Raw genomic sequence first — 24,341 nt, 5'->3', positions numbered from 1 at the left:
TCACACTGCAGCCTCTTGCTGCAGCCTGCTGCACTGAACCTTTCATGAGATGAAATTCTGTGCTTTGAGCGGTCCTCCTCGGCAGCCAATGGCTGACAGGCTCACTCTCCGCAGCAACCAATCCCGTTCCTGTTGCTAGGGCTATAATAAGTATCCCACTATTAGCCAGGCTCCTTGCTGCACTGCACAGACACCTATTGCATCCTGTAAAAAATGAAAGCTCAAAGCACACGGGAGGCATTAGGATTCAGCGCCGACCTATCTTCCAGCCTGTGTTTTAATGCACTGCTACACTCTCAGGGACATTGGTGTCATCATTATTGGTAAATGTTGGTGACACTAGATCCCAAAAAGCACTGCGGCCCACTGATGGACATATAATTTAATCACAAGCAGCCACAAATTCGATTTAGCACTTTTAATGGCAAATTACGTCAAATTAAAGGAGAAATGAATTCACATTGCTCATAGAATACTGTAGAATTCATGCTGTTTATATTAGACATACATATCTATTCAAATCAGTTCATTTAATTGGTGTAATCTGCATCCCTGGAAAAGATTATATTTTAAAGGTCACATCTACAGGATGCATACAAAACAGTTCACCGCCACTTATACAATAACCGCTCTGTCTGATCACTTTCATCACATGAAGCGTTTTTCGCCTGAGGGCAGGCCAAGGATGACAAGTGATCATCCAGCCATAATTATGTCACACAAAGGCGAATGGCCTCCAAATCACTGGATCGAATTCCTCATTAGCATCGGTGGACGTTCACTGTGATGCCACTTTCAGCGGCGTCTTATTGAAAAGGTGCTGATGACATCAAATAATCCAGATCTTTGATGATGGATTAAAAATAAACTGTGGAAGCCAGGTGTATCTTGAAGATGGTACAGGTAGGTTATTTTTGTCTTTTCTGAATTTCACGAGTTCTTGTACTCATCCCCTCCTCTTCCTCAGTCAGCTGCAGGATTACAGATTCAATGGGAAAATGGAGATTGGATTTAAAGAAATCGTTTGACATTTTGGAAAATACGCTTATTTGCTTTCTTGCTGAGACTCTGTAGAGATGAGAGGATCAGTATCACTCTCATGTCTGTATGGTTAATCAAAGGCCACTGCTAGCAGCCAGTTAGCTTAGCCTAGCATAAAGACTGAAAACAGCCAGCCAGGCTCTGTCTGACTGTGAGGCAAGGCACAAACGTGGATGAGGCAGGAAGGCAACTGGGTGACAAACAAAGAAGCCGCAAATGAGTCAGGACAATCTGCCAATGGGTAACACAGGGAGCCTCCCTTTTATCCCCCAATCAGGCTGATGCACGGCAGGTGCGCTGCTGATAGGGGGGAGCCAGGTGGTGCGAGACACACCCAGTAGACAGACAGGGACAGACAGACAGCCGAGTAACACCAGGGAAAAGGGGAAATGAAACACTAGGAAACAGACAGGTTAGCGGATCGTAACAACTGTATTTTTGTATACTGCTTCACATCACACAGACATGAGAGCGGCATCAATCGTCTCATCTAATTCTTGGCAAGAAGGGTTAGAAACATATTTCCCACAATGTCACAATATTCCTTAGAAATAAGACAACGATACCACCTGACGGTTTGTCATTATGGCCATTTATCCGATGAGGAGTCAAATCTTTGTCCAGTGTGCAGATACTCCATTTTCCCACTTTTGAGATCCTCTCAGCTCAACCTAAACAGCTTTTGTTTCTTTCTTTGTTATTTTAGATTTGTTTGAATATCAACATCACCGGCTTTTAGCCATGCCAAAGGTGCGGTGCTACTGCTACACTGTTAGCATTAAGCTCAGGGTGCTAAGTGCAGCCCTATAGAGCTGCTAGCATGGCTGATGACGTCTTGTTTCAGTCCAAAAAGATCTAATCAACCATTTTTTCCCTTCTTTCTTGGTTATTTTAGATGTTTTACCTGTTTTATCAATACCTTGGTTTGCTGTGGCAGTGTTATTTGTCAGAAGGTCATCACAAGGTCTGAGCTTTGTTGCAGTCTATTGATTTCCTTTGTTAACTCCACACTGAATGCAGCAGTTCTTACTGTCTACAAATTCCTGCACTAAAAGCCATTTAACCTCCTGTGGCTCAGGCGTCTCACAATCGTTGTTGAGCCATTCATCATCAACCAAACCACATGGCTGTCATGGCTAGTCTTGTTGCTCTGGGGCAAAAATGACAGCTCCGTGGACCGGACGCTGGATGAGAGCAGCTGGAGAACCAACAGCCTGAAGTTTGACTCACAAGTAATTAAAACTTGAGACATTCCCATAAAGAATAATTTGCCTGATTTCAAAGCAGGATGGAAAAAAGATTTATGGTTTCTGAGCTCGGGGGCCTGGAGGTGAAACATGGCAACCCGTGGCCATTCAGGTGTTGGATTCCTTCAGCGCTGATACCAAACACAAGGATATTTTATTTCTGAGCACAGATACTGATAAAACAGACAGACACGGTGGATTTTTAAAAGTTTATGATCTGACTTAACGTGATCTGCGCCTCAAAGATGCAAAGAAGACAATAGCTGTGCAGCTCCAGAAATATCAACCCATTAAAGGGAGGCAAGGAGAGAGAAAAGAGAGATGGAGAGAAAGAGGGGACCGATGTAGAAGCAGAGAACAGAGACAGATCTATAAATAGGGCTCCCTGCAGCCTGTGAGTAGACAGTGAGTAGACCAGAGACATCAATGTGACAGCCCCTCCACTATAGAGACTATGCGCCTCTGTATGGATGGGGAGAGTTCATATCTTCGGTTAAGATAGTCTGATTCATCAGTTTTACCCCCAGCTGAGCAAACACACAACATGACTTGAAATTACACAGATAATAGGCTACAAATAATCAACTCTGATATCTGCTGCTTTTTCTTAAAAGTTCATTCCCCCATGTTGTTTCTTATGATGGGACAAAGAGGCTGCTGACTGTTTCAGGCACAAAGACAGCTGTTATGCATGACTGCTGCAAAATGAATTATTCAAGATAACATTTTGACTTTGTATTATTTATCAGAAAGTGCCACAACGTTCAGCTGAAGGTTTTAAGAGACTATTTTAGGGAGCACTTGTCCCAAAACATTGCAGGATACATTGCATCTGATAGGCGGTGGGAAAATGTCATCACATGATTTCTTTTTGAGATCTTCATCCCTCAAACGAATGCTCTCCATCTGGCTGCAACATACAGCAACACTGCTGCCGTCCGAGTAGTTTAGCCATGACTTGATTTGTCATTTTTGGTGATCAAACCGATTCCTAATAATACTGGAGGTGATTATTCATAACTACAGAGGCTTGTGTGATGAACAGAAGTTTGTAAAAGGTGAGTCTAAAATTAAGTCCTCCCCCCTCCTCCCCCTGTCTCACAGTTACGTCACCGTGCATGTTCTTTCAAGGCCTCCCATTGCAGGAGAGTCACAGTCACACCACGTTCCCTGACAAAATATCTTCATCATCAAAACAACACAAGTGAGCCCAAACTGCACTTGAAGCTTAAAACATTAGATCCCTTCGATGGAGATAGTTCTGTGATATACCGTTCAAGAAGCTAATGTGTACAGAACCTGTCACCTTTCCTTTAAATCTCTGCAAAACCAAATTTCTGCAAACACCCACTGAATGTGCAGGTTAAGCGGAGAAATGAAGCATGTTTTACAGACATTTCTGCTTATCCAGGCTGCAGAAGTGTCTACATTAACAGTATAAAAACACACTTTTTCTTTGTTTTTTTCTCTTTTTAGCTGGCAGAAATCTAGTTTCATCTTCAGTCCCCCTGTTGAGGAAAAAAAGTCTGCTGCAGTCACTGACTTACTAATGAAGAACAGCTGCAGGACAGAAAGAAAGAAGAAGAAAATGTGTAAGATATGATGGTTGAGAAGGTATTCTGAGATGTGAAAAAAGAGGAGAAACTGAACATTTTTGTTATGAAATTTAACAGCTCTGTCTTTCATTTGGACTGTATAATATAATACGCATGCTTTACGTGTTTCAGAATCAAAATCAGTAAAATGGAAACTGGGTCAGCTGTAGTTGCTCCCTAGAAAAAGGAAATAAGAAATATCTTAGAGAACATGTAAAAATATATAAGAAATATGTAAAAATCTGTACAAAATGCAGCAATATAAATGAACCATAAACAATAAACAATATGTAAATGTCAATATGAAAAATCTGTACACAATGCAACAATGAATAGCAGCATTGTAGCATTCTACATTAAGTACCAAGAATAGTCGAATACTACGACTACTAATACTAATATAAAGTGATTTATATAGTAATAATAGTGTATAGTGATATATAATGAGAACAAAACACTCATTTGCCTTTTAGAAATCTCATTTTATGTCATTTTCCCTTTTGCCAGTCCTTCCTAGCAGTCCATGAAGTTTCAGACACAGAAATATGAACAAAATCATTTCTACTAAAGAAGAAAAACACCAGAAAAACATCATCCAGCATGACATCCGTGTTAATACTGCTCGTCTTGGTGTACAGAATGAGATGAGCTCACTGACCATACGTGAGCATCAGACCTGTTCCTGCGTTGTTCTAACATTAAGTCGCTGATGGTGGGAAAGTGTCTTCTTGAAATCAATCCTGAAGCATCCAAAGCCTCCCTGGACAGTCGTTCAGGATCCTCTGCAGTCAGCTCACTGTCAGAGGAGGTGACCTATCAGTGTGACCTCCTCTGACAGAGCTGTGTGTGCCACACACACACTCAAACAGCAAACGGCTAATGCTGCGGGACATTTAGCTGTATTAAAAAGTTTAGCGTCCTGGCTGTTTTTACACAGGAAAAGAAAATAAAGTGAGAATGATGTGAATCATTCGTCTAGCAGGCGCCACAGACAGGCTCACAATGTGATAATGAACTGTTAATGGCTAAAATGTAATATGAGGACTTTTGTCACTGTGGATTCGTCTGTTTATGCAGGATTTGATAAAAGACATGCAGTCTTTTGCCTTCTGCATATCATTATGAAGCAGCTTTGAACATTTCTCGCCTTGTATTTCCACTCCTGAAAGCCCGTCCTCGGTGTGAGCTGTCTTTGCATTCTTTTACCTTAACAGCGTCTGGCCAGCCATGCTTTGTTTTACAATTAGCTCCTCAGGTGCCAACCGGTTGACAAATTATACCTTCCAGTGTTTGTGGGTCTGCCTCGATGTCTGAGCTGGTGACTCATTATGTATGTGGGCACAGGGGATTCCCAACAGTGCAGGGAAGAAGAAAAAAAAGAAAAACCTTCCTCCACTTCGCAGCCTTGAGGGGATGTACAGTTCAGTTGACAGCGGGCCAGTGGGGTCAGTGGTGGTGAATAACAGGGGAGGGGGGTGACGTGGAGCCGGATGAGACTGAAGGGGTGAAACGTGGCGCGGTGACAGGAATATGGGGTGAACAGTGAGTGCCAGGGGTCAGTGTTAGCTAAATATCTGAGGCTGAAGTACAGTTGGCACTGGATGTGGAAACTGAAGGCAGTGCGGGTGTGGAACCAGACGCTGAAGCAAAGTTTCCCCTGCCCATCCACAGAACAATGACACCACAGTTACAGCCCAGAAATAGAGGCCGTAACATGTTCTTTACCATACAGAAGACACAATAGAACAGAAGTGAGCGTTGCATTCGGGTGCTGCTCGGGCAGTGAGCTCAGGAAAAAGAGCAGTCATACAGTGAAGTTACTACTCTGCATGAGCGCAGGATTGTGCTGTTGCATGGCAACAGTTTCCACAGAAATCTTTGCTCAGAAACACTCGTCTTCGGTCGTCACATAACTGCAACGGCAGAAAAATGGGCCGACTGCAGGAATACAAATGGCCTCATGAACCGTTCCAGCCTGCAGAGGCTTTTATGTCGCGTTTTAACATACTTCCAGGGCAGCTGGCACACGGAGAATGTGACATGAGAGCTGATGTTGTTTATTCTGCTTCCATTTGTCTCGGAGGCCGCTCGAGGATACGAGATGTTTATCTGCGCCGCCACAGCTTTCATTCAGCGTGTCTCCAGCTGATCAGATAGTAATAATTTCGTGTCAATCCTGAGTGATGTACACCACCAAGCTTCCCTCTCTACAGTGCTATTATTCCCACCACTTTGATGAACAATCAAAGTGAGAGCAAATGATACATGGCTGCATCCAGCCGTGTTTGTTACATAATGCTAATGGGTTACTGCTGTTTGTCTTGATGCATTCATGTTTATTAACTTTATGCCGAGAGTGCGATGAGAAGATCGATACCATTCTCAGTCTCACTGAAAATGTGGCAGGAGACAGTTAGCTTAGCTTAGCATAAAGACTGGAAAACAAGCTGGAGTCTTATTTCTATTTTATTACATTATGCAGTCTTTGTATTTAATATAATGATTTTCTCCTTTTACTTCTGTTGGCTTTCGCTTCATATTTATTGCAGAGACACCAGCATTGTGTTAATCTTTTCATCTGGATCTCTAACTTCTCATCTAATGAGCAATTTCCCAAAAATGTGGAACTATTCCTTTAAAGTTGTCATTATATCATATGATTGATGATATCTTGTGATATTTTTGTGGATCTGATGCTCTTTCAAATGGTTGTTGCTGTTGTTTCCTGAGAAATCTAAAGAAAATAAATTATTTATTCTTCATAATACATCCAAACCCTCTTGCCTCTGCTGGTGGCTCCCATTGTCTTTTTTCCACATCGTATGTGTTCTGTCTGAGATATTGTTCCACCTACTGCACACCTCCAGCTAAACCTTCAGGCCCACTCCACAGCGCGCTCTCCTCTGCTCGGGCCTGTAGGTTTACCTTAATAAAGCCTGCCACACCAAAACCAACGATGTACCCACATCTCAATGTGATGAACCTGATGTTCACGCTGATCGCTCTTACTCAGAGATTTTACATTTTGTAGCATCATGCCTCCTCCTTATCCTCAGAACTGAAACATCTATTTTTGCAGCCCAATTAAAGGAAAGATGAGCGCAGTGCTGGGAGATAGGAAAATATCTGAACAGATGCTGAAAGATGCTCTTTAATGGGGTAATAGAACCCCCCAAAACAGAAGGTCTGGGTAATATTTGATTGATATATAGCAGCATCTTCAATGGAGGGACACCTGAGAAGGCACTTAATCATGTTTTCTCCACTGGAGGGGCATCTAGAGGACACTTCAATATGTTTTCTCTGCTAGAAGGGCCCCATAGGGGAACCTGCATCACATTTTCTCCACTTGAAGGCCATTTTAACACCTTTTCTCCACAGGAAAGGGATCACAGAGGGCACTTATTTTTTGTTTAACTCTTTTTTGTTTTTGGTATCTCATCATTTTCTGATTTCTAACCGCTATCACTGAATGTATTGTCCTTCACAGCTTCACAATTGCTTCCAGTAAAAACCTAAAAGGCAGCCCACTGTCTTCAACCATTTATTGAAAGTGTGTTTAGCTTGCTGCGTAGCTGTGCACTTGCATGCATTATGAGGGCAGAGGGGTCATTTTGATGTGTGCTTTGTTTGTTATGGTGAAGATGTGACTCTGCAGCATAATGCTGCAAGATGATGTCCAGAATTTGTCATAAATACGGTGGTAAAATCTGATTTGATTATGTGACATCTTTTGAGTGTTGTAAAGGAGGAATTTGTCAGAACAGCATCACTGGAGCTGGAAGTGCCTTGCTCAAGGGCACCTCAGCATGGCGGGTGTTTGCTGTTAACCAGGGCTCAAACTCAGGCCCTCCTGGGTTATTGTTGACCTCCTTACTTGCAACATAATGCTGCCCTCTACTGGTCTGGAGAATGGAGTGCATCTGATACTGAAACAGGCTTGAGGACAGGCCAAAGCTTCAATGCACATGTGGTCACAAGGTTGCCATCTAGTGTTTCACAGTCGACACAACAGGACTGCTGCGGTGCTGTGTGTTCCACACGCTGCATTTACACAAAAACTTCACTGGCTCTTTCTGCAATAACTCAGCCATCATTTAAAATTAGAAAGTTTATTGTCTTCAACAGCTGTAGGAAAATGTAAAAATATCTTCTTTGTAGAGTATATTTACTCTTTTAACAATCCAAAGCAACAAGATCAATCAAGCCATTTGTGAAATATTGACAAAACAGCAAACATGCAGACAGAGACAGAATTAAATCTAACCTGACTTGTGCATGAATCTATCTTTATAACATTCAATATGGTAACACTTTATATTAAGGTGCACATATTTACATGAACTGGCTACTCTTTAGCATGCATATTAGCAGCATATTGCCTCTTTATTAGTCATGATAAAACATGCCTGCAGCTGCTTGGCCACTAATTAAGTTTTCCCTCAATACCCTCCATGTTACTTTCTTATTGAGAGTAAGGAAGGATGTTGTTGTACATAAGCTAACCCTAACCTTTAATAACTCTGATCACCAGAATAAGGCATTAATGAGTGCCTTATGATGGCTAATAAATATTACTAATAGAAAAGTTAATAAACAAGTAGTTAAAGGTGAATATGTGTACCTTAATATAAAGGGTTCCCTTCAATATATTGCTGAATTACCACAGTCTTGCGCGCTAAAGTGAGAAAAGCATGTAAGTACAGGAAGCAGGAAGCAAAAGTCAAAATAGGAGAGAATTACTGACATAAAGAAAGATAGAAAACAAATAACTTTCTGCACGTTTTTTTAATCTGTGTGCATCTTTCAGTTTAATCTGTGCAGTCTGTGAACGTGTCGTCTTCGTACAAATCCTCCAGCTCGCCGTCCCTGCTCCCCTCATTGCTGACTTTCCTGCAGATGACAAACGCTCAGTCGTGTTGTTGAAGGTACTGAGTGAGATTGCATTGAGGAGGAGGAGAAGGGGGAGAAACACTAGACTAAAATGTCATAGAGTACTTGTCCTCCACAGCACAGCTCATCACTTTTTGTCCACACGAACCTCAAGAGGACACAAGAGATACAGGAGAGCCAACACAAAGCACTGAACAACCGCAGGTGCGTGCCCATTTATTTTGGGTACAGCTTGTTATTGAGAGCCTTGTGTTGTCTCGTCTCTGTAAAATCCTCTTAAGACTGAACAAACAACTGATGAGCTGTGCTGTGAATGAAGCGCATGAGCTCAGGCCTACATGCTTTTCAAAATTTACCTCAAGGAAGGATGAAGCTGAGGCGAGGACCCCAATAAGCCCCAAGAACCACTGCAAGAAGGAGATGTAATGTAAGAGGCCAGAGTTGATATCTGTATTAGTTTGCAACACAGTTCATGATGAGCACAGATTTTATAGGAGCAGCGATTTAAAGGTTTAGTCAGACTTTTGTGCCATGAGTTAGATAAGAAAAAAATCTCTATATCTGGACAGTAAATATGAAGCCACAACCAGTAGCCGGTTAGCTTAGCTTAGCATAAACACTGTAAACAAGGGGACATAGCTAGCCTCACTGCATCCAAAGGTATAAAAAAATCCACCTGCTAGCACCTCTAAAGCTCACTGATTAACATGTCACATTTCATTTGATTCATTTCATGCAAAAACAAAAGTGCAGAGACAACAATTTGTGCTTTTACTGGGGGTCATGTGCTGCGCTAAAAAACACAAATTATTGTTTCGACAGTTTGGTTCTTCTACAAAATTAATCAAATGAGATATGATGTGTTAATAAGGAAGCATTGAAGGTGCTGAGACAGATTTTGTTACATATGAAGAGAACCAGGCTAGCTGTTTCCACCTGTTTCCAGTCTTTATGCTAAGCTAAGCTAACAGGCTGCTGGCTGTAGCCTCGTATTTAATGGACACATATAAGAGTGATATCAATCTTCTCATCTGACTCTATGCAATAAAGTGAATAGATGCATTTCCCAAAGTGTAAATTTCTTCAAGCTACCACTAGGAAATTTGTAATTTTACCTAAGAAAAACTGGTTTACGCTGGAGAGCGTATGGAGAAACAAAATAGTTTAGTATTAAATACATAAATAAGATAATACAAAATAAGTAATTTTATAATAATAAGCTGAGTTTGAAACATTTAGAATTTCATTTTGCCATTTTTTTTGGTTAAATGACTAATTCACACTATTAATTCACTTCATAATTTCATATTGATGTAACATTGAACACTTTGGGTCTCCATACAGGACAACCTCCAGCTTCTGCAAAACAAAATCAGACCTGAGATCAGATTTGAATATAATAAGTTCCTCTTACTGTAGACAGAGAGGTGAAATATGAAATCTCTGGAACACAATGCCACAATACATCATCCCTCCAAGAAGATCAAATCAAGACATTTTGATCTTCTTTTTTAAGCCAACGGTGGAGCCAAACTACGCCTGTCAAACCTTTACCTTTAATTACAGCATCCCGTTCAAGCCACTCTTTAAGCCCAAATACACCTGCTGGTGTCTCACATTCGACCATTTACACATCTCGTGTGTCAGATGGGCAGACATCTGCACAGATTTCACTGTGTGGGAGACTGCAGTGATGTATTCCTGCTGGTGGTGCCTGGGCATGTGTGGAGGAGGATGTAGCTGCAGCCCCACATCTCTTCACATGGAGGTGTAATTAGCTGTGCCAGCGGCCCCCCACAGACAGGACTAGCTTGTTAATGGAAACAAAAGCAGCGCAGACATTACTGCTGCCACAGGAGCATCCATTTAGCTTATCAGGAGAGGACAAATGGGTTTATCTGCCTGAGTGTGCTGCTAATTTAAAGACCAAAACAACACAACTAGAGTAGAAGAGCTAGTCAGAACTCACAGAGTCATGGTCTGGATATGATAGTAGATCTAATATATTTAATGCGTTAGAGACACCCTGAACATACAAAGTATGAAACTGACTGATCTATTTTTATCCAAGCATCTGCTCGCTGCTTTGTTATGTTGGAGGCCTAATCGCAGAGCTGGCAGTTTGGCAGAGCAGAGCAGGCAGGATTTGCAGAGTAGGCTACTTACGTAAGAAGACCTCCAGGGGCAGACATGGACCTCTCCGCCCGTCTGCCCTGACACTCAAAGGGATTACTGAAAGACCGCTTCCTCAGCATGGACTTCACCAGAATCTGCAGTGGACGTCACAGGGACGTCTCAGTGAAAATGCAGCACACCAAAATATACACTTTTAAACTGTATTTTACATGAATTCCCATCGAAAATCCCATAAATGACACTTTCTTTTTGAAATTTCCCAACTTTTAAGGCAACTAAATGCCCTATGTGATCGTTTTTTGTCTGTATCTTGAGATCCAAGCGCAATAGTTTTGTAGATGTAAATGACTGAGATTTCATGTAAGTGAAGGAGATTTTAGGAGCTGAACTGTCCCTTAATATCTTAAAGGCTACAGAGGAAACGTGATTTGAGGAGAAGGATTGAAAGCCGTCAGCTGAATGTTAATATTGCAGCTCTGTCTGGGTCTCACAGTGTTAAAAAGTGACCAGAGGGGGAGCAGCGTCTGACTCACCACTGTGGAAAGGCTGGTGACAAGTCTGACGCTGTTCTGCACCTCCTCCTCAGTGACCTCCACCGCCGTGCAGTGCTCCTCCTCCAGAGGGAGAGGATTGGAGCCGTTCTCCGTCACCCAGGGATGGAGCTGTAACAACACGCCATCATTATGAAGAAGCAACACAAACCGGTAGTGAGCATATCTCCTTTTATATAATAGTAGTTTTTCTTTTCCGGTCACCTTAATTTCAGGGATGGTTATTCTTGTTTCCGGGTTTTTATCCAGCATCCTCTCAATGAGCTCCTTCAGTTCATTACTTATCAACGGCCTGTGAAGGAAGTCACAGCTTTACAGAAACTGGAACATGACCAATGACTGCTATCACTCTCAATGCCACAAAATGTCATTATTATCTTTAGCTTCTCTGCTAGCTATTCGCTTGCTTACATCTCTGGAAACTCCACAGGTTTGTTCTTGATCTTGTTGTGCAGAGGGACAATGTATTCATCATAAAAAGGGCACTGGGACAGGACAGACGAATGAGATGATTAAAATGTAGCTGGCTTTTTATTCTATATGTGTTTTACTCTGAACTTTCTTACCTTCCCAAAGACGAAACAGTACAGCGTGACTCCCATCGCCCACACGTCTAACGCCTGGTAAACAAACACAGGGCCTAATCATTGCTCAGCAGCTCTCTGTAGGCGTTTGGACGTAATTTCTTGATAATTTCTCACAATTAAGCAGTCTGATGTGATGAGTCACTTCCAAAATGTCTGTGCTCCAGTGATCACCATTGTCTGCGCACTTTTGTCTCACCTTTCCGCTGAATCTCTCCTCGTGTTCGGTCATCATTTCTGGCGCCATGAAGGCCGGCGTGCCCGCCGTGCTCGACAGGAGGGCGTCTGTCCCCTCGAACTCGTTGCTGACTCCAAAGTCTGCGATCTTGACGTGACCGTCATCCCCCAGCAGCAGGTTGGAGGGTTTGATGTCCCTGTGGATGATCTTGTGGTAGTGCACTGGACAATGCAGAGGGAGCACAGAAGTCCACATGTTGGAACATCATTTTACTCTCTATTGAATATTTATATTATATTATATAAATCCTAACTTACAGTACTCAATTCCCAGGACGACGTCTCTGAAGTAAAAGCAAGCCTGCTCCTCTGTGAAAGGCTCGTCTGTAGGCACCTCCATCACCGGGCTGACCCACATGAGAAGGAGAGACATGTAGGTTTTACCTTAGAGCTCAATTTAAAAACCAAACTATCACCGTTTGGGAATGTGACAGAATACCTAAATTGACAAAAAACATACCCTTTTGTCATCAATTCGAAGGCTTGAGGACAAACAATCAGAATTTAATGCTGCCCCCAGTTTGTATTGACACTTAAGTGCTAAATTCAAACTCAAAGGGATGAATGAGCTCCTACCCATGTGAAGTCCGTCTTCATCAGGATCATCCAGCACCTGCAAGACATGTTGATTCAGACCCTGCACTGTTTGAACTGCTATTTAAACCTGCTATTTATCTGACTGACCTCCACTAGTTTAACAACATTATGATGGTCCAGTTTCTTCAGGATGGCGATCTCTTTGTACACTTTATCCAGAGGCAACATGGCTTTGGGGTACAGATCCTGCTGCGATCCTTGAGGAGGCAGGCGGCCTGGAATGACGCACAAACACACACACACACACACACACACACACACACACAAAAAAAACAAAAAACAGAACAAATCACCACCAACACCTCAGGAAATACTCATTGAACATTTGAATGTTTTTTCACTCACGCAAAAATCCACACTGCCTCATCAGCCTCTTCTTTGAAACAACTTTCATCGCCTGAAGAAAGAGATAAAGCAACTGATGGTCATGCAAACACTTTGACTATAAATGCACAATTTGTAAGCTCCAACTTACATAGTACTGTTCAGAATCTTCATTATAAGCTAGTCTGACCACTCCGTATGAACCCTGGGGTGCAGAAAAAACAAAGGTAAACAGCCTTAGAAATCCATCTCAGCTTTCCTATTTCAGCTTGCTCATGTAGTGAACCGCTCAATCACCTTTCCGATCTCTTTGTTCAACTTATACTGGTTGAGCTGCACACAGTCCTACAGCAAATAAAAAGAGAGTTTAATCATTACATGATCTCACTAAAAACATGTTGAATTAAGTAAAAAATCTAACATTTCTGCAGTTCAGGTTTCCTCACATCAGCATCTGTGATGGACACACGTTTGGTCTCGATGGTGGGCTGGCGGGCCATGCGGGTCCCCCTCTCCTGCAGCGACAGCTTCCTGTCTGAGAGTCGAGCCCTGTGAGAGCCGGTGGTCCTCGGGGGACCGGACCTGTAGCCATTAGGTGGGGTCAGGCGGTTGCCGGTCACGTTCATGGCTGCTACCAAGTCGGCCAGCTCGCCGTGGTGCTCAGAGTCGAGCTCCGGCCTGCAGACGGTGTCGGCGCTCATGATGGTTAGTTGTGTTTCGCTCACAGCTGAAAGTCCCAGCCTGGTAGAAGCACCGGAGGATGCATCACTGCACTGAAAGGCAACAATGGAGAGGGACAAAATCACACACACACTCCAGAGGTTTGAGTCTCCAGCAGTAACACATGCTGATGCAAAGCTCTTCATTCTCACATCTTGGAATGCATTGAACACCACCCAAACACTCCCTGCTTGCAGTTGTACAGAAATGTAACAGGCAAATTAAATATTTCAGTGAACATGGACATAAGAGAGTTTCATCTCTCTGCAAGTTAATCCTCAAAACTTGCATGAATAGGAGGAAATGATGCTCTACAGGAAGTCTCTGGCAGTGCAGGCTATAAAGAATTTGCAGCTGAAATGACTTGAAATCACGGCTAGCATGGCAGAATAACATTCTCCTTAATTCATATCTCAGCTTCCTCTAACTGAACCTGTAAATTAGTGCCAATACAATCCTCAGAAATCTATTCATTTCCACTTTATAATAATTTAGAATGTGCAATAATTTCTCTGAGTGACGCCCTGTCACCTTTAACCTTTTCATTTAAACAGCAGTACTAGAGGCAGTCGCTCGTTGTACCATGATCATAAATATCTGCATGAATTATTGTTCAGCGCCCAAACCTGAAAGCAGTCAGACTATTGCTTTCTTGTACTCCTTTAACAGAAGCCTCAGATCAGAATTGTGGGTAACATAAGATACAGGAAACCACAGATTGGCAACAGATAAGAGTCGTCTCCTGATGAGCACAACTCGCTGTTGCTTAAAATACAATACGGAGAACTGAAAAGCTTCTTATGCAACAAAGCAGAGAGCTTTAACAGGCAAGTCAATTCACAATACTTACACAATGCACAAGACTGTCATAGTGTCTACACATATTTCTTCATATCTACACTTTTGCAACATGTAAAGCATTAAAACTTACTCACTAAAAATTCTAAACAAGAGCTACTGATATACAGCAAAAGCCTCACACTCACCTGAATCTCCTTTAACACATGTATGTAACACACTAGTAAAAAATACTGTGTAAGATCAAATATGAGGCAAATTATATACTCACACAGTGGAGGTGTCCTGTGCTGAGGGCTGCTGAGGTTAATCTGCATGTTGTCCTGCTGCTCTCAGGAGGGGAAAGTCCTCTGTGTCTCAGTGAGTGCAGGACTTTCACTGACGAGCAGGCAGGGAGCTCTGCGGCTCGTCTTAAGGATTAACTGAGGCTGCATATAGCTGAGTTATTCTGAGGCCGGCCGGCAGCGAACACCTGAAGTGCAGCCTGTGGTGACATCAGGAGATACACACATGGTGAAAGCCCACAGTGACGGGATGTCAATAATATTTTGTCAGTATGGAAGAATCTAAAGAGTCTGCATTGTTTTTAATAGAATACTTACAGAAATATAAGACTGTACTGCATTTCACATGTTATTCTCACATATGACATTAATATAAAAAGTACATTGTTATATTTTATATAGTAAGAATACTTGGTATACTTGGTGTTATTTGTATATTATTCAATATTTAACTCTGCACTGCAGACATATTTCTTCACAAACAGAGTGGAAATCTTGTCATTTTTTAATCAGTTAACATGATGAGAATGAAATGTTTTGATTACATAGAAAGAGGAACAGGACTGAGAGACTGTAAAACATACAAGCATGTTGTCTTCTGAAATGTTCTTGTGTTTTGACCTTCAGGGCCACCATCGTCTGTTGACACTTACAGTGGATCTGCAGGAACCTAAATTAAATTGTGTGTCAGTATACAGGAAGAAATTACATTACGTAATAGTTTAATTCTGGGCTGTTCAAGTCTTCAAGACATCACTACAATCCTAGTATTAAATGAGGGTTTCAAGTCACCTGGGAATTCTGAACATTTCTAGCCTACATACAGAGCCCATGGTATCATAAAGACATTGTGAACAAACTAATTTACATTTTAACTATACAACATAAAAGCAACCGATTGTTACAGCGTGTGACTACAAACAATGACATTCTGGTGATGCCATTATTCATTATTGCTAATTGCAAATAAACTTAATGTGAATTAATTCATCAATACAGCTGATAAAGTCATCTTCAATTTTCCTTTATTTATATCTCGGAAACACACAGAAAATATAAGTATACGTAAAACATCTAAATTGTGTTTTTCGTACCAAACAGTCGTATAGTTTTCCCACAGTCCGTGAATGCAGCATTAGCAGCTCGCATTGCGCCCCCGCAGGACACATCAGGAGCACACAGGCAGCAAAGTTTGATGAAGCAGAGGACATCCAGTGTCAGCATGTCTCTGTCGGTGCAGTTTGGTGCTCTGAGGACCAGAGAGCTGCGAGAGCTGCTGGATGATGAAGACAAAATAAATCACATCATCAGGTGCAGTGAGAAGGTGAGTCTGACATTACACCAGTTCCACGTTCAGTGATGCTGCATGTGTAACACTGATAAATTGGATGGCAGACCAAAACTATTTTGCATATATTATGTAGATAATACAACTTCTTCTTCTTCTAGCAAACTCTCTGGAGTGACTGTTTCTTGAATGTGGTCATTTCCAGTTTCAGGGGCTGCAGAGGGCTGCAGAGAAGATGTTGGCTTCAAATCAAAAAATGGCCAAAGTCAGTCTTTCTCAAAAACCCACATTTAGAAATGCCAAGCTGCTACTTGCAGTGAAGTACAAGGAACTGGAAAAACTGAGAGGCCTCATCCAGGCCAAACAAGAGCAACTTGGTGAGTTCTGAAACATATTCTGTGTTTCATCAGGCTGCATTAACTCCATTCACGTTTCCTACATGCGCCAATTGTGTTTCACAGCAGAAAAACACAGTGTGCATCACGCTCGGTGGTGTCTCCTGAAGAAGATCAATCATGGAGAGGAGGAGTGTGAGGTAAACATATAACAAATACCAGAGTTTTAAAATACAGCATATATTCAGTTGCCTTGTTAATCATTTGCTTCAGCACACAGCAGACAAGGAGACGGTGCTTAACAAATGATCTTAGTCTAATACACTGAACAGATTTGCAGCTAAATGAGCAAGCTAATGTTTCCCTTCGCTAAATACACTTTATATAATGATGGCTGTGTCTCATAAATATGAAACAAGCTGCTTACACATTTCACATGTTAACTATATTAACTTGAAGTATTTTAGGGTAATATGTATATGATTAGATAGTCTTGCACCTCTCTTATGAAAAAAAGGCCTGGAGGACAGTGGGAAAGTCAGACCTGTGGGAGAAACAGCTGCTTAACAGAAGAGATAAGCAGAGGAATAATACATGTCAGCCTGGTTTAGTCACAGTTAAGAAAACCAATCTGCTCAAAGGTTCAGGCTGTTGTAGGAGAAAAGAAAAGGTCTAATCTGGTGTAACATAACATGCATTGTGTGTGATTTTGAAAATAATGACACGTTTCTCCTCACAGCTGCTGTTTCAGAGGTTTGCGGAGGGGAAAATGCCGCTGGCAGATTTCTTGGATTCGTTTTTTAGCTCGCGGAAACTGCAACACACCCGCTTGATCCTGATGAAGAAACTGCAGGAAGTGACCCCACTCAGATCGACACAAAGGCTCGGTGAGATTCACCCTGACGCTCAGCATTTCTCAGCTGTTTTCCCTGAGCAGATGCAGAACACCTGCCCCCCGGTCTGCAGTCTCACCACAGCCGTGGTTCTACCTGCCTGCTGCCACCCTCCGTTCCTGCTGCCCTTTGGTAGCCACGCAAACACCGGTCAGTATCTACATCACTTGACATTCTGTCATGATTACAACGAGTCCCTGCGTGCAGGAGCGCATGGACGGGGCCCCAAATGGCCTGCGAGACCCCTCCGTCTTCAGCCGCTGAAGGTGCAGCAGAGGAGGCATCAACAAGGACCACAATGAACCTGATCCAGGCTCAGATCCATGTTTGTGTGTTTCTGCATCAAGTACTGAAAACTGCTTTAAATTTTTATTTATAAGGATATTTCCTGATCTGAGTCATAACTTTTCTATGTTTGAGTTTTGTTATTGAGGCAAAGTTGTTCAACAGCTGTCTGTGTGACGAGAACATTAATAAACGGTGAAGAAGAAGAGAAGTTTGCAGTATTTTGTAGTGTATAAAAACACGTTTATATGCCTAAACTTCAGGTATTATATTAGCAGCTGGGTTGGATTTTCCTGATGAGAGCCTTTTGAGTGAGGAACACCATCCCATAAATAATCCTATGAAAGCTCTTTAACCTTCAGAGTTGCCCCTTTAAAATTGTCCATATGCAATTTCCTGCATTTTCCAAAAGTCTTCCAACACCACACAGAGACAGATTCTGAAGGAATATTAAATAAATAAAACCACACCTAAAGATATCTGTGATTGTCTGTTACACTGAACACACCTCACGTCTGATGCCAGAAGACTGTGGTAACACTGAACAACACCCATTTTAACCAGCTGATTGCACAAAAGGAAAACATGCGTGTCATCATGTCTGGTGAGAACATGTCTGTGTCTCCTTCAGTGAGAAAAATAGTGAACAGCTGGTTCAGTGAACTTGAACGGCTCACCGACACTCGACACCTCTGATGGTCTGCGTGCAGAGACTCCTGCCAAGGTCAGCAAAGGACAACACTTTATTTACTTTAAGCGCGCACTCACCTCTCTTCATCCTAACATTTACCAGTACACCTTTTCATGAACAGCCAAGGGTAATCTTGTAGAACTCATCACAGGATCTTTGTTTCTCCCCTCCATTAACTCATCTAAACACTCGAGAGGGTTAGCCAGGGTGCCATATGGCCCAGTCCAGCTTGCCATACTAATTCAACCATGGAGAAACCTCACTGGCACTACAGGAGATGATTAGCAAGGTGGAGCACATTCAAAGGCTTTTGTTACACCACAGACTTCAGTTACATCTTTGTCAGCAGCCTCTTTTGTCCCACAACACTCAAATTGGGCAATTTTCTTGTCTGTCAGCTGCTTGTTTTGTGCTTTTCACCTCTTTCACCTCCACGTCTCTGCAGCTTTTGATGGAGAACCTGCTTATTTTTGCACAGAAATATGTGGAAAACAGAAAATAAATGAGCTCAGTATGCACAGAGTTTAGATTTCAACACATATGTAAAAAGACACAACAAAGACACAAAGACAATCCTTATTGAGAAGCATAACACATCTGATATGCCATTCTGTTTAATTTCTGTGTACAACATGAAATATTGAGCCATATTCTAAAAATATGGCAGCACATATTAAAACCACTTTATGTAAACACAGCTGTTAGAAAAAAGCCTGAGTCATGTCTGAAAAGCATTTTCATTGGCTGTCAGTATTGACTCGTATCTCACAGTTCAGAGGTGGTTTTATCTTCGCATTGTTCCCCTGAATGGTCACATGTAAAGGGGATTATACAGTAGAGTATCTATAACAGCATCCGGTAGTGCTGCAGGTATGGAGTGACACTTGGTGGGGCCCATCGTGCATGAATGTGGGTCAGGGTCCTTTCAATTGGACTTTAGACAAAAAGCATTCAGGGATATTTTTGATGTATTCCATTCTTTCAAATATATAGTAGATAAATTTGTGGTATTTATATGATTTCATATAAAACTTTGGCTCATTCCTAATCGAGATGAAATGAGAAGTTGATTAATCAACTTACAGAAACTGATAGAAAATCACAAAAAAAATGCCAAAGATTGCACATTTCCAGTCTTATTGGGCAGTAAATTGAATATTTTGGAGTTTAGGAGTGTGAGTCAGACAAAACGAGAGATTTGATGACAGTGTGATGAACTTCTTTCTCCAGACTCTGACAATTTAAAGACCAAAAGACTAAAAAAAAATCTTAAATATAATAATAAAATTAGAAGATTAAACCATAATGCAAATTAACAGTTAATTGCACCCTAATCACTAAAAATTCATGAGAGACTAAATTTTTTCAAGTGATCATGAAAGCAGCAAATGTCCACCTGAAACCAGACGTGAAATACAAAACCCAAAGAAGACGATCCAGAAAACCAAAAAGTCACCGTAAACAGCGTGACAGGAAGGAACCTGCACTCTGCACCAAGAGGTTGTTTTTCACTTCCTGTTTCATTCATTGATTGTTTGGGTTGGTTTTTGTATTTTTCAACATGGATTTTTAATTCCATAACTGTTTTACACCGTGATGTGACGTTCACTTGTGTGGGCCCCAGGAAGTGTAGTTGCTACCGCTGTGAATGTCCAAATAAATAAATATGTCCCAGAAACTGATGCTGCTAAATGGTATCCAGCCTAATTAGCTCTATTATTCACACCTGTGCTTTTCCTGCTCTGTCATGTCAAAATGTCTTCTGTGGAAACTCAGAAGAAAAGAACAGTGGAAAAGGTCTATTCTAGAAATGCCTTGCAGTTTTATCCCTGAGGAAGAACAGGTCTGGACCAGCAGCAGCGGTCATCATAACACTGTCTCTCTGAAGCACGTGCTGCTCGGTGCACGTGGTCTCTGCTTTGCCGCGACAACAACATCCATCCAGCCCAAACCAGCTGTCAGCCAGATCAGAGCTGGAGTCTAACCACGGCCCTTTTAATCTGCTCGTAGCTCACAAACATCACAATGTTCCAGGACCCCAGACGGAGAAACGAAGGCATAAAGCTAGAAAAAAAGAACATCAATCAAGAAAAACTGTCATTTAGTTTTTGCTTTTTCAATGATTCTCACTTGCTCGCACTACATACCCCTTATAGAAAGCTGTGGGTCCCTCTTTAACCAGCATGGTTATGGCACAGTTCATAGCGCCGCCGTACTGCCCAGGCACTGAATTCATGAAGCGCGTCTTCACCACATCCACTGGAGATGCCACGATGGTGGTGCAGAAACCTGCTGCGAAGGCTGCTGTGAAGTGACACGGCACGTTGTCTGGTGGAAAGAAAATGTTTGCTTTACTAGAAGGGCCTGAGGGTTAAAGGCCACGAGGAAGACTATGTTTAAAAACCAGGAACAATAAAGAGGCGAGAGGAAGAGCCTGAAACGTGGAGGGCTCCATCCGAAGTGTTTGTGCTTGCCTGTCATCAGCTTGTTCCTCAGGATGAGCTCTTTGATGATGTCATAAGTCACCAGCTCGGAGCAGTTTACGATGGAGTTTCGGGCGATGTTTGGCAGACAACCTGAAAAGTCAGAGCAGCTTAATAAACAATAAAATTCAACCTGAGGCGCTTTAAAAGAGCACGGCACAAAAAAGTGGAAGCGGTGGAACCAAAGATATCATCTGTTTACTCCTTGCATTCTTCTTCTTCATCAGAACTCTGCGCCTACATTACCCACAATGCCCATAAACAAAACATGTAATAAATATAACTCACACAGATTAACTTTGTAAAACGTAGACTCTGTAAAAATCACTACACAGCTGCTCACCATTTACAGATTTCTGACTTCCAAAGTGAAAAAATATCACATTGAAGAATGCTCTGAGTACACTTTGTGCTATTTGTGTTGCCTTGAGGCGTCGTTAAGTGCACTGAAGTTGTCCTTGAGTGACATTTGAGTAATACTTGAAGTGTAAATAGTTGCTAAATTTACACTTTTTTCAAACTTAAAGTGTACTGAAGTACACCAGTGAAAATCAGGATTCATGAGCATTCACAATGCATTGCAGTACAACTGTATTATCACCAATGTGTTGGAAATAATCTTCAATACACTTAAAAAAGTGAAATTAAAGTACACTTTAATTAAGCGCACTAATAATATATTACAAAGGAACTGAAAATAAGTACACTTTTCATAAGTACACTTTATTACTATTACAAGTATTTGTCACTTAGTGCACTTTTTACTTACGCATACTTAAGTACAATTTCTAATACATTTACGATAAAGCACACTTTTACTTTGAAATACCACTTAAAGTATCATTTCTAATAAAGTTAAGTAGAACTTAATGACATCTATTTAGAAGTGCACTTTTTAAAAGTATACGTCAAACACACTTTAAATTAGGCACAAAGAGTAAAAGTGTAATGACTTTTCTATACTTATACTTCTAATACACTAAAGTACTACTTATTAATGGGGGTTTACCACAGAAATAATAACAAATGTCACTAATTTATTTCCCCGTTTGAGTTTACCTTTCCAGAGCCCTTTAAGGCCCTCATCCCTGGCTATGGTCTTGTAGGCGTCGATCGTGCTGCTGTACCTCTTCACAGAGCCGCTCTCAGGCAGGCGGACCTGAGCCTGGAACCTGACTTTGACCACATCGGTGGGCTGAGCGAGGGTCACCGCCATCGCCCCTGTGGTGCAGCCCGCCAGCAGCCGAGTCCCGATCCCTGCATCTACAGGCAATGCATACGAGACACTTCTTTGATGTGATGCCCCAAACACGTTAAGACCGTGAGACTGAACAGAGATGCAGCTTTGATCACGATGACAGCAGATAATGAGTAGATAATATGTATATATATAACTGAGTCGACACAAACGTAGAAAACTGGCTGTGGAGCTGGCTTTCATATCTGTTAGGCCTCTGGCATAAACACAGATCTGCTCCCTGAAAGAGGAATCTGCCCTGTGCCCTATATCCTGGAGCTGCTCTCTGTCAAAACCAGTTCAGACAATGGAGCGCTTTGCATTTTGACTCTGGCATTCAAAGTGTTCAACGCTAACTTTGCAGCTTTATCACTGTGATTCTTTTACTTTGTCAACAATGTAAGTAATATTTCCTGATGTGCGTTCAAACGGTGCCATAAGCCTCCTTCAACCCGCTCAGTGCAGTGTGTCTGCTGTGATCATATTTATTTTCATGCTAATAGTTTTAAGTATATTCAAGGTGCTGTGAGGACCCAGCCTGACCTGCCACACCTCAACTCTTGCGTGCATGTTTGCAACTGCACATCAGATTTCAGTCTCTCTGCTGCTCGACTGTCTGTAGACACGTTTGCTGACATACTCTCTGAGCCTCTGGTGTAGAACTGCTTCATGGTGTCATACAGGCCGATGCGGACCGAGGCGAAGCTCATCTGTCTGTGCAGTCCTGCCACCAGCCCGCTGTACAGACTCCTCGGGCCCTCGGTCTTCACCATGGTGATGATGGTGCCAAACACACCTCTGTATCTCGCCCTCTGGCCTTCCAGCAGGGATTTGGATTCACCTTGAATCTAAAGTAAAACAAAAAACGCACAAAAACATGTCTTAATTCCCTCATCGGCCACTGAAGATGTTTTTAAAAAGAACGTGAACAGTCTGGAAGAAATGTGCATTTAGACATGCTGTAACAACCAAATCAGTCTTATAACGAGTTCAGAAGCCGATTTCCTTCTCATTATTTACAAGTGTTTCATCTGTGACATGTAGCAACATGCACTTAAGTGGGTTAAGATGTTCCTCCTGCTCAGTGCCAGGGATGCAACCTACTGAAAAACAATGCAAGAAGCAGCGTCAGTACCACTGTTTCTGGGCAATTACACATAAATAAAAGGTGGGGGTCTTTGTAAAGCTGATCCTGGAGTCATATTCACAGATTAAACTATAATTTGAAATGTAGTATTTCTACACCAGAATTTGATCCTGGCATGGTTTAAAATGCTTTGTAAAGCATCATGTAGGGAGATTACATAAAATAAGATGTAACTAAAAAGTTAAATTCATAGAAAGAATGAAAATTATGAGATGTCACTGGCTCATCACAAATATCCCCCAGGGGATTGTCTGGGGGTTTATTTCTAACATCCTGGCATCAAGCAGTGCGTCCTCACCACCGCCTGTGCGTACAGTCGCTGGTCCTCACCTGCAGTCTGACTTTGGCTGTGTCCAGCGGGAAGGTGACCAGGTCGGCCACACAGCCAGCTGCTCCAGCTGAAAACACCTTGACAGGAGCTGATGGGACCAGATCCGCAGCCCCTCCACCGACCATGGTCAACGACTGAGGATCAGCGAGATCTGATCAACAATAACACGGAGCCCATCAACCAGAAAGACGCACAGCAGCTTCTGTTCCGCGTCGGCATTTAAGGACTATGTCCCACGATTGAACCGCCCGAGCAGACTGGTCACATGTCCCTTCATGGCACATCCAGCCAACGTCAAGTTTCAGGTGTTGAAAAGTTTCTTCTTTTTTGAAGTCCTGTTGTTGCCCATTAGCATTGAAATGAAAAAAAAAAACAAAAAAAAGTAATAAATACAAAAGTCGGAGTCCTCAAACAGCCGCACAGCAGCGCGCACAGCCGCAGCGCGAGCGCCACTGGCTCACACTGCGCCTCTCCGGCACACTTGTTGACTTTTTAAAAGGAGGCTGCTCAGCCTCGCATGCGATCCAGACGCACCACATACCAGGAAGTCTTTGTGGCTGACGAGTCATTTGCTGTTCAAACCACAAGCGCCAGTCGTAAAGTCCCGTGCACTAATTTAGAAAAACATCCCTTTGATAACGTTA

At 42.2% G+C, this 24,341-nt stretch overlaps 2 protein-coding genes across 3 annotated transcripts; both read right to left on the bottom strand.

Moving 5' to 3' along the window:
* Positions 1-7,979: 7,979 nt before the first annotated feature.
* camkk1b (calcium/calmodulin-dependent protein kinase kinase 1, alpha b) lies at positions 7,980-15,108 on the bottom strand. Of its 2 annotated transcripts, XM_076736061.1 has the most exons (17): positions 14,995-15,108; positions 13,652-13,978; positions 13,503-13,550; positions 13,357-13,410; positions 13,227-13,278; positions 12,969-13,096; positions 12,861-12,897; positions 12,745-12,766; positions 12,543-12,631; positions 12,247-12,446; positions 12,030-12,083; positions 11,875-11,948; positions 11,668-11,755; positions 11,446-11,574; positions 10,943-11,046; positions 9,133-9,183; positions 7,980-8,776 (listed from the first exon to the last, which is right to left on the bottom strand). In XM_076736061.1, exons 2-17 carry the CDS (start codon positions 13,904-13,906, stop codon positions 8,695-8,697), a joined length of 1,467 nt encoding a protein of 488 aa, XP_076592176.1. In that variant the 5' UTR covers positions 13,907-13,978; positions 14,995-15,108; the 3' UTR covers positions 7,980-8,694. The 2 variants fall into 2 exon arrangements, with proteins under 2 accessions (XP_076592176.1, XP_076592177.1); XM_076736062.1 differs by lacking the exon at positions 9,133-9,183.
* A 4,735-nt stretch (positions 15,109-19,843) lies between these two features.
* Positions 19,844-24,310, bottom strand: LOC143323415 (dicarboxylate carrier UCP2-like). Its single transcript, XM_076735250.1, has 6 exons — positions 23,697-24,310; positions 22,860-23,067; positions 22,042-22,245; positions 20,974-21,075; positions 20,647-20,827; positions 19,844-20,563 (listed from the first exon to the last, which is right to left on the bottom strand). Exons 1-6 carry the CDS (start codon positions 23,820-23,822, stop codon positions 20,467-20,469), a joined length of 918 nt encoding a protein of 305 aa, XP_076591365.1. The 5' UTR covers positions 23,823-24,310; the 3' UTR covers positions 19,844-20,466.
* Positions 24,311-24,341: the final 31 nt, after the last annotated feature.

The sequence above is a fragment of the Chaetodon auriga genome, chromosome 7 (assembly GCF_051107435.1).
Source record: "Chaetodon auriga isolate fChaAug3 chromosome 7, fChaAug3.hap1, whole genome shotgun sequence".
NCBI lineage: Eukaryota > Metazoa > Chordata > Actinopteri > Chaetodontiformes > Chaetodontidae > Chaetodon > Chaetodon auriga.
Note: the sequence above shows the minus strand (reverse complement) of the source record. Positions and strands in the feature narration are given on the sequence as shown.

Bases quoted from the DNA above. Each gene is read 5' to 3' on its own strand.
- camkk1b (XM_076736061.1), bottom strand. From the start codon at position 13,906: ATGAGCGCCGACACCGTCTGCAGGCCGGAGCTCGACTCTGAGCACCAC. The intron at 12,898-12,968 runs GTCAGTCAGATA...CATGTCTTGCAG, and splicing joins ATGTTGTTAAACTAGTGGAG to GTGCTGGATGATCCTGATGA. The intron at 11,756-11,874 runs GTAAGCAAGCGA...CTTCCTTCACAG, and splicing joins CCTGTGGAGTTTCCAGAGAT to GCCGTTGATAAGTAATGAAC.
- LOC143323415 (XM_076735250.1), bottom strand. From the start codon at position 23,822: ATGGTCGGTGGAGGGGCTGCGGATCTGGTCCCATCAGCTCCTGTCAAG. The intron at 23,068-23,696 runs GTGAGGACCAGC...GTTTTACTTTAG, and splicing joins CAGCCAAAGTCAGACTGCAG to ATTCAAGGTGAATCCAAATC. The intron at 21,076-22,041 runs GTAAACTCAAAC...CTGACTTTTCAG, and splicing joins CCTTAAAGGGCTCTGGAAAG to GTTGTCTGCCAAACATCGCC.